Raw genomic sequence first — 10,177 nt, forward strand, 5'->3', positions numbered from 1 at the left:
CGTCTTTAAATAATCATAATTATGTGATGAGAATATAAATTTTTATTTTGACACCGCAAACAAGACACAGAGTGAAAATCTCGTAAAAATTTCCTGGTCCGCAACATAGAAAACGGGTTTATACCAACATTTTTGGTGTTATCAAGTTTTGTCTGTTGACACAGCTTCATGGTCGTCAGTTGTGCAAGTGTTTTAAATACCGGCACTAAATTAACTCGTGACTCAGTTGGAAGGAAATCTCGAAGTTATTCAAAAGATACAAGACATATACAATGTATGAAAAGAAAATTCAAGAGATGAATGAGAAAGAAATGACATATATACCTGAGCAAACGCCAATAGAAAAAACGAAACTTGCAATTATCAAAGCGACTATGCACTTAGAACAAAAATAAAATAAGGTAATAACATAGAAACAAAGCAAATTATCTGCGGCGAAAGCGCAGGAAAGAGTTGACTAAACATACACTCGAAGACATCTCGAAGCCAGCGTTGCTGGTGATGCTGTACAGGAGCTTCTCCTTGACGGTGATGGGGCTCAGACAATTCGAATCCTGCGCTGCTGGTGATGCTGTAGAGGAGCTTCTCATTGATGGTGATGGGGCTAAGACAACTCGAATCCTGGGTTGCTAGTGATGCTGTAGAGGAGCTTCTCATTGATAGTGATGGGGCTAAGACAATTCGAATCCTGCGTTGCTGGTGATGCTGTAGAGGAGCTTCTCATTGATGGTGATGTGGCTAAGACAACTCGAATCCTGCGTTGCTGGTGATGCTGTAGAGGAGCTTTTCTTTGAGGGTGATGGGATCTCGGTACTCGGGCAGCTTTAGGAGGTTCATGCAGGTCGCGGCGCTGGGCAGTCGCTGGTCGCTGCCTGAAGGCTGGATGCAGAAGGGAGGGTGCAGGTCTTTGAAGCCAAGCAGAGGCGGTCGAGAGCAGCTTGTGACGAACTTCAGCAGCAACCGGCGGTGCTGCTCGTCAAATTGTTCCACAACCTGGACATGAAGTTCATACATGTGTGAGAAATTCGTTACACTTCTGATAAAATTATGTGCTGTGGTGAATGAGAAGTCAGCTCTGAACATAGACATTTCGTGTGATAAAAATTTTAGTCATAACAGTACTCGGCCAAAGTGAGCGATTATGCTAATTCGACTAAATTCAAATACATACATCGAATGTGTCTTATGATACAACTGCAACATCAAAGAGGCAGACTATTCCCAAAAAATTTTACCTGCCAGAAGAGTCTGATGGTCTTGTGTTTGGCGGTGTAGTCGCCGCTATATTTAGTGTTCTTCTTGAGGTCATTAATATCAACAGGCGTGGCAGAACCTGAAATCATCGTCTGCAGTTCCCGCCAGTCAAATAACTGCAGCCACTCTGCCGACACGACGTCATGAAGGCCTGCACAAGAAATATAAACATAGAGCCAGTTGTATTTGGGTATTTATATTCTGCAAAGCGACCAGGCAGTGGAACGTTTGATAATAAATTTGATTGTGCCAATTTTTTCTTTGAAGAATTTAATTTAATTTTTAAAGTGTGCCAAGTTTAAGAAATGCTAATTTGAAGGCAGTTGTGTTCAGGGCTTCAGATGAAGCTAAATACCACAGCCGGACATTGTTAGATGATGAATCTCAATGGTACGGTACCGATTTTTGATCCACAAAATTCAAATTATTTGATCAGAGAATAGCGTGATGAACGAATTCCAGGTTGATAAACAGTACTAAAAATGTGCGATTCAAACGGTTATACAATAAACGAATCATTCCACTATGTAAATTGATCACTTCTAAGAACACAGCTCAATGGTGTCGAGATAGGTATACTATGAGGGTTTCCATTTCCTGATCAGTATTACAGAAAATATAAAGTATAATTAGAGTTTTTTCGGATCATGTGAAAAGAACATGATACGTACGTAGTAAGAATGCAATTATAGAGTATTAGGAATCTCGAATATCTCGAGGAATTCGAATATTAGGAAGATATCAATGCGTTTAAATCCTATCATTACCCTACCTCGAATTAATGTGTTCAATTCTAATTCCAAGCAGTAAATGACAATTAAAAAATGAAGTACGAGATAGCAGAAAAAAGCAGTGCTAGGAAGGAACAGCAGTTAAAGAGTTCAGGGATTAATTGATACTTGCCTTAATGATATCAAAACATTTTGGACAATTCGAAGGAAAGTATTAGGTTCTCTTACACGACGTACAAGATTAATCACATTTGATGCTTAGCTTCAAACACGAACTTGCTAACAAGTTGAAGCTACGAAATATTTCTACCGTCCGTAAGCCTAATACCGATGAACATCAATCTGCCTTTCAATCGAAAGAAAATTTGTCATATAATCCAGCATTGTTGGAGCTGACCTTTCCTGAAAGCGTAGCATTGTTTGGCGATCTGTTGATTGAGTTTGAAGTCGGCCATGCGGTAGATGTACTCGATCTTGTTGTCGGCCGTCACTTGAACGTTGGCACCGTCAGGCACAAGCTCCACAACCTGGCGAGAAGCATCAATCCGGTAAAAAAAAAATCGAAAAAAGCGTAATTAGTTCGATTGCGCGCGGATAGGACAATACAGAGAGCTCAATGTTCTTAAAACTTCGTTCATTGTGATATAGCAAATATGATTAGAAACGTATTTTCCTAAAGGTTAATGCAAGGCTGTTCCAACAGGATTTTGTTACACAATTAACCCACTTTTGCTTTTCTGCTAGAATATCGGAGGCGTTAGAATATTCTCAAACTTACTCTATTGTGTCCAAGCTCAGACACGAGGACGGTGAAGTCGAGACCGAGCTCAGAGACATCGCCTTGGTAGGTCTTGAGGTACAGAAGGTTGCGACACAGTTCAGGGTCAAGCGAGTCTAGGTGGTGGAATTCTATAGAGAATCCTTTCCTCGATAGCAGCTTTGACAAGAAAAACCCGGCCAGCGGAATTTCCACCAATAGATTTTCGTATAAAGCCTGGTGAAATAAAAAACAGTTATAGTAAAATTGAGCTACCAATGCATGTCCTCTCCCAATTGAGCTACCCATGTAATACCAAAAACTTTCTCTACCAAGTGTACAGTATTAATTCAAAGAGTTTTTAAATTTCAAATTATTAGCACATTAAATACCCGAGTACTTAGACATAAAATTTAAAAAATAATACAGAGAGAGCAACGAAAACAATGTTGAATTTCAGTTTTCACACTAGAAAACTCTAGATTAATGAACGAATACATTCCGGTCACAGACAGTAACAGAGGTTACTCTGGTGGTCATCTTCCAGTTTTTAAACATTGCACGGGTATTTCCTTATTAATTTAATATAATGGATGACTGCAAAACTCTTGTCCAACATTGGACAGACCTCAAATCTTTCAAAGGATAATTTATTGTATATCTGTTGCAACACATAATGTAGTGAAAGGTACAATTTTATAGTTCTATTGAGAAAAACATATGAAAACCACGGATGATACCTTGCCAAGCATCCGGCCAATGAAGTAGTAGTGGGCATGGAAGTCCTCGTGCAGCAGGTGAGCCGCGGGGTTGGGGTACAATGTGTTCTCCCGAGTCAGTAGAAAGAATCCTCTGTTGGGATCGAAGGAACTTTTGAGAAGCTCAGACAAAAACTCCCTAAAGAGGCCTCCACCGTCCACACCAGCTTCCACGGCCCCTGCAGGGTTCAACAACTGCACGCGTAATGATAGTCGCATGTTGGCTTCATTCTGAGGAGAGAGCTTTTCGAAAGAGTCTTCGTAGATGTGGGTGCGCCGCACCCTAAGACTTATATTAGGCCCCACGTTGAATGCACTATGTTCCTGCGCTGAATTCCTGTCTTCTTGAACGAGTCTGAGAAACACTTCCGCTCGGTCCGTGAAAGAGAAAACAAACGGGAGCTCTTGCAGCAGCAGGGCTCGCACCTTCTCGTACATGGACAATTGTTTTGCGGCTTTATTTCCGCTTTCAGCCAATAATTGGTCACGCGTCCTCCAGCGCGTTGGCATGAAAGTTCGTCTTCTAGAGGCTCGGGCGCTGAGCAGGTTCCTGTATGAGGCCGTTTGGGGGACGTCAGGAAGTGACACACGTGTCGTGAGCCAATGTTTGGCGGGGCAAAACTGCCGACGAGTGTCGCGAAGATGAAGGTGGCGCACCACGTCTACGCAGCACCTGAAGCAATGGTCCCAAGTGGGCTTGTAAGACACGTCCGTGAGAGTAGACGCACGCGGGTCTGGGTGCGCTAACTCGGCGAGGCCCAAACACACGTCTCTCAGAGTGCCGCTTATGGTCACAAGTTCCGCTGCAGTGAAGGCAAAGCTCCCTGTGTTGCTACTCGAGTGATCATCAGACTGTTTCGTGATGTCTACATCTCGGTGCGACATGATGCTTTCAAACGTGTCTGAAAAGAAAAATACGATTAGTAAACACAAAACGAATCGAACGACTGATGTCGCAGCTAAGAATTTTTGTTGTGGAAAGAAAATAACCACGAGACGAAATGTGTAAAAATATTCTGTACATTAACATGGATTATCTAAATTCAACAGACCGAATGAATCGCGATGCAAGGAATACGTCGGTAGTGAAACGCATGTCATGACAGTATTATGAAGCATACTTCGAGTTTATAACTGCATTCATTAAAAAAATCAAGGTAGGCACGTTTAAAAAAAAATATATTTGCACGTTCTTCAGAAACATTTCCAACAGCTATTAACACTCAACGTATTTTTAACACCGTATTGAATACGGACAATCTAACTTCAGAAGTTAAAGGGCATTTGCATGAGAAAAAAAGTTCAATACAGCGGATCGCCGTCAAAATATATCTATCAATCAGTGCATTTCTCAGGATAATTTTGCTTGACCGTTTGAAAGAATTCGATTATACCTTCAGTAGAAGTAACGAGCTCCGAATCATGGAGTGTGGCAAGGACAGCTAGGAGCGCCGTGGCGAAGGACGCAAGTACGGGCACGAGCGTGTCCCGGTCCAGAGGCTCGAGCGGCACCCCACGGGATACAGTATCTAGCAGCCGGCGGCTCCCTCGGCCGGTCTTGTCGTTAGCGATGGTTGGTGCAGTCACCCAGCACGGGTAGAGGCTGGTCAAGAGTGACCACATGGCGCGCTGCATCTCGTGGCGACCCACCACGCCGTACAAAAGCCTTAAAAAATAAAACCCAGTTGAATAAGAATGGCAACAAAGAATTGAAAATACGAGCTTTATATTCACAAGTGGTGATTGTTAAAAATTTACAAGGCTCCATCTCACGTCAATCCTTTTTAAAATCGTACACTTTGAACACACTAGAATGTTGAATGGATGTTTGATACGTAAGTTGTCAAACTTTCATTTCAATGGCAATGCGAGCAATTGCGTTAGTTGGCGAATCACACAAATGAATTGCGATAAATGAGAATGGTTCATATGACACATTACCTGCATTGAAAAAGGCTGAGGCACGGAGCAGTGAGGAGAGTGTGGGTGAGGCCACAGAACTCTGTCAACACTTCCCTGTCCAACTTGGAAGCCTCAACTTCATCCAGGACCCAGCTCACGTACTCTGGACTGTTTATGTGCGACAAGCACCATTCACCAATTTCAGTGACTTTTGCAGGAAGACTTTCAGCCCCTCTCTGGCCGGTTGTTTGTTTGTCCGAGACCTCCACTTCTTCATCACTGTCTTCCTCGCTTTCACTTTCTTCTTCGTATACCTCTCCTCCAGGGATATTTGCAGTGGAAGGAACGCAATGCTTTTTTAGAGGAAGATAATGCGCGGTTTTGTGAACCAAGCGACGACATGCCAACAAGTACAACTGGAGGCTGGTAGTTGGAAGTGCGGTCTTGATTGGTAGTAATGTGAGTAGGACCATAAGCTGAGTAGGCGCACCTTCAGCTCCAACCTCCGCAATAGTAGAAGACGTATCCTCCTTGTGTGTTAGAGCCAGTACGTGATGGATCGCCTCGATGAGCGAGTGCGACGCGGACGGGTGACACAACAGCAGCTTACTGGACTCGATGCGCGGGGCCAGGAGATTATGTACTTGGCTGTATTTTGAATTTGCGAATAGCTGGTCCACTAAATGGTACAGAGTCAAGTTTATTAAATTAGCAGGGCACTGGACAGGTACGCCACTGAAGGCGTAGCAGAGTAGTTGACTTGTGCACTGTGAGCCAGTATAGTCTGTAGAGGCGCCAGGGTTTTGTTGAGAAGGAAGGTTAGCTGAGACTGGCACATTACAATAACTTACAGAGGAAAATACTTGAGTTCGGCTAATATTACCATCATCGCTTGACAGCTTGGCAGGCTTATCAGAATCATCAACGTTAGACGAGTCCAAATCCATGTACTCAACGTCTGACTGGTTCTCAGCTGGCAGGTTAGCGTAGCTGCAAGAAGATACTTGAGATTGTTTGGGAGCAGCACTGATCATTTTCACCCATGGCAAATTGGTGGCTATGACCGAATCAGGACTCCATTTTTCGGCCGCTCGCCGACACGTTGCAACCAGGAACAAGGGATAGAATATCAGGTCTAGGATAGACGTCGCCAAAGGAGAACTAGATATACCTCCTCGCTCATCAACTTCGGGGACTTTCTCTACCAACAATTTGATGAGATATTTGAAGTAACCTGAAAAGTATGAAAGAAATTATTATTCATAGTAAAATCTAAATTTAAATCACATTTTAAATCTTGATTCATTCAAGAGAAATGAGAAAAAGTAAAGCAATATTTAGCAGACTAACCGTAACATCAGTACCTCTGAGAATGCAAAATTAGGGAGGGAATAGCCTTCAGTTTAATCGCTTACCTTTGTCGATTAGAGGGATGAGGAAACCAAAAATGTAATTGGCCATCTTGGCAGGAGTCATCAGTGGTAAATTGTACCATGATTGGGGCTGTGTCAGCACCTCTAGTAAACGTAGTGGCCCAGCATGACTAACAGTATCTGCTGAATCTGAAAAATAAATTAAAAATCTTTTGTCATTTTTACGCATTTTAGGTAAAACTTGACTACCAAAACCAATAGCAACATAATTCTGTGATAGAAACTTTCATATGCTGATAATAATTTTTTATTCATTTGTTACTAATGCATTTGATCTGCAATCAAAGTGATCCAATTTGAAATCATTAGTTTAAGTAATATGCTTGGTAAGGTTAAATTAACAAATAACCTTGTATGCATAATTCCATAAAATCCATTCTGATATGTAGATGAAGTAACTGTCCAACAAATTTAAAACAAATTGCCACATTAAAAGCAAATAACCAAATAATGAAAAATAATTGAAAATAAACAAGGCAGGCAAATCCAATGAATCAACCATAACCTATGGTTGATTCATCTTGAAAATTATTAAAGACATGTTGCTAATTGATGTTGCCAATACAGTGAGCCAAAATCTTTTCAAGTAATTGAGTATATGTATAATTAGCTTGTAAATGGAGTGCTGTTACCAGAAATAGTTTTCAGAGAGAGGGCACTGAGCTTGGAGAGCAGTAATAGCCACACGTTGGGATGCTGCATCACCCACTCCAGCAGATGCGAGCTTTGCCTCACCAACAACGTACACAAGAATGACTGAAAAGGAAAGAAAACTTTTAGTGGAACTGTTCTGAAAGCAAAGATAGCTGGAGTTGACATTAGGAGCACACAAATGGGATTTCAAGTTCTAATTTATCAAAAACAAGTACCAAAAATTATGGAATAACTAAAATAATGCAGAAAAGAGAAATTACATTAATGCCACATGATTTAAATTTATTTCAAACTATTTGAATGGCAAACATGTATTCAAAACAAAAAACATACAAATTTTGAGGCAAAAAATATACAAAAAAACATCCCAAAAAATTTGTTGATCATGATTTTGCTTCATATTCAAGCTTCAAAATGTATATATATATATAACATTATTGAATAGAATCTGATCTTGTTATGTTGGAAAATTTCAAATTTTTGGAGTATGACTATGAGCAATTAAATATTTATACATCTCACTATAATGTAGCTCAAGTACCTAGTTATTTACCAGGAATAGTTTTAACTAAAACTCACCAATCTGTGAGCATCATGCTTCATACGGAACATCCTTATAATTCTCAAACACTGTGTCCTGGCCACATCTTCAGCAAGGGGAGTAGGTTCCTGCTGAAGTGTTTGATCATACAACTGGCGGTACATCTCATTGGTGTGCACACGACATAGCCATCCCCGGACAAGGGCTTGCACCCGAACTGCAGCAATTTCCCGTTTCCTGTTGCTCTGCAATAAATGATGAAATGATTACTTTGAAAATTGCATTTTCTGACATTTATCATCTCAATGAACATCTTGAAAAAATTTTGATTGATACCAATTTCAGGTGACTCCATTATCTACAGTTGATCCCTCCAACCAATGCAATTAGCTGCTCACCTGTTCTTTCATACCCAAAGCCATTACTCTCATCTCTGGTATTCACATTCACTTCCAGTATACTTTTTTCTTTCTTGTATGCTTCACATTACATAGCTATGAGTCCATAGCTTTCTTTGCAACACCATCAGATAAAAACACTCATATTCTATCCTCTCATTCCATGTAAATGCAAGTCTATTCATATCACAAATAAAGTTGCTTTTGCACAAAAAAGAAGTTGTTAAATGTGCTATCATCATATACATACATACATACATGCATTGAGCACTAGCAGTCACCAAAATGATAAGCAGGGGGGACACAGAAATGAATTTAATATGCTGCATTGAGGAAGTAAGATAATAAATCCACAATTTTTTCACACATCATTCAAGTAACAGCAGTTGAAATTCATGAGAATAGAACATTTAATAACATCATGCTCATTTTTTCTCCCTTAGAATATTCTAAGATGTCAAGTGTACTAAGTATCTTTTTTCTCTCTATACACTTTTCAAGAAATACACATATATACTGTAACACAATTTCTCTAATAAGAAATGCAATGAAAAACCAAATAAAATTAAATCTAGAGCAAGGACTACTACACACAGGACATGCATAGCCTATGTCCAGCCTCTGCTAGCAGAGGCGATCGCCTACACTATGAAAATGCTGTTGTTTTAGTGGCATCAACAAATGATATGCCCATAATTGTTTCATACAATAGTATTACAATGTGTGTAGTAGTCCTTGAAAACTGGCAAAAAGTCTATGGTTCTGACCAAGGACTACTACACACATTGTAATACTATTGTATGAAACAATTATGGGCATATCATTTGTTGATGCCACTAAAACACCAGCATTTTCATAGTGTAGGCGATCGCCTCTGCTAGCAGAGGCTGGACATAGGCTATGCATGTCCTGTGTGTAGTAGTCCTTGATCTAGAGAATACAATTCATAAAAATCTTAATTTTTCCAATCACACCATAGAATGCTAATAGTCTTATGATTTTTTCTCACCTCTCGTGATTCTCTCTCTTTTCTTAGTTTTTCCAGAAAATCTGCTTTTCCCAATACTCGACTGGCACCACTGAGGCTCACATTGGGCTTCTTGCGGTGCTCCCCCTCAAAGCTATACATTTTGTGTGGTTGATAAACTTGATAATCTAAGATTAATTTTAATATATTAAAAAAATATTAAATTCAAATCCCTACTAGTATAATATTTTTAACAGCAATCATGAAACTGGAATTAAACTTCTTGAACAGCAGTTTGTCATAAATAGTCTGAAATGTTCTATGATGTGAAATCAAATTTAAAGAGCTATAACCATACTATTAGACAAGCATGAAATTTACTTTAATAGAGAGAGTTATTAATAATTGAAAGAGGCAAACAGAGTAGAAAAGACTTAGTTATTTGGCAAACTTTTTGAAAATTTTAATGCAAAAATGAGGGTTTCAAGTGTTACAAATTTACTAAAAGAATGCTGCATTTTAACCCTTTTGTGACTGACAGGACTTCTTGGTTCCAAAACACTAGGTACAAATAACATTAATGACTGTAAGTGTATCCAAAACAGAAGGGGTAATTAATAGCCAGGAGTAATATGATGCAAGGGCCATTGAGGATGTGGGTAAATGGCAGTTCAGACTAGTGGAACACCCTATTGGTAATTTCCAAGTGAAAATTATCATATTGCTCATTACTGATTTTTATACATAAATGTGCAGAACATCTTGCATAATTCATTAAAATT

At 39.8% G+C, this 10,177-nt stretch overlaps 1 protein-coding gene across 1 annotated transcript; it reads right to left on the bottom strand.

Moving 5' to 3' along the window:
* On the bottom strand, positions 1-9,733 carry LOC108665612 (ubiquitin-protein ligase E3C). The gene is made up of 11 exons (XM_018152387.2): positions 9,438-9,733; positions 8,069-8,275; positions 7,468-7,591; positions 6,818-6,964; positions 5,442-6,636; positions 4,895-5,166; positions 3,483-4,402; positions 2,764-2,979; positions 2,383-2,512; positions 1,236-1,405; positions 1-993 (listed from the first exon to the last, which is right to left on the bottom strand). Exons 1-11 carry the CDS (start codon positions 9,555-9,557, stop codon positions 739-741), a joined length of 3,756 nt encoding a protein of 1,251 aa, XP_018007876.1. The 5' UTR covers positions 9,558-9,733; the 3' UTR covers positions 1-738.
* Positions 9,734-10,177: the final 444 nt, after the last annotated feature.

Source organism: Hyalella azteca, unplaced genomic scaffold, assembly GCF_000764305.2.
Source record: "Hyalella azteca isolate HAZT.00-mixed unplaced genomic scaffold, Hazt_2.0.2 contig9708, whole genome shotgun sequence".
NCBI classification, from domain to species: Eukaryota; Metazoa; Arthropoda; class Malacostraca; order Amphipoda; family Hyalellidae; genus Hyalella; species Hyalella azteca.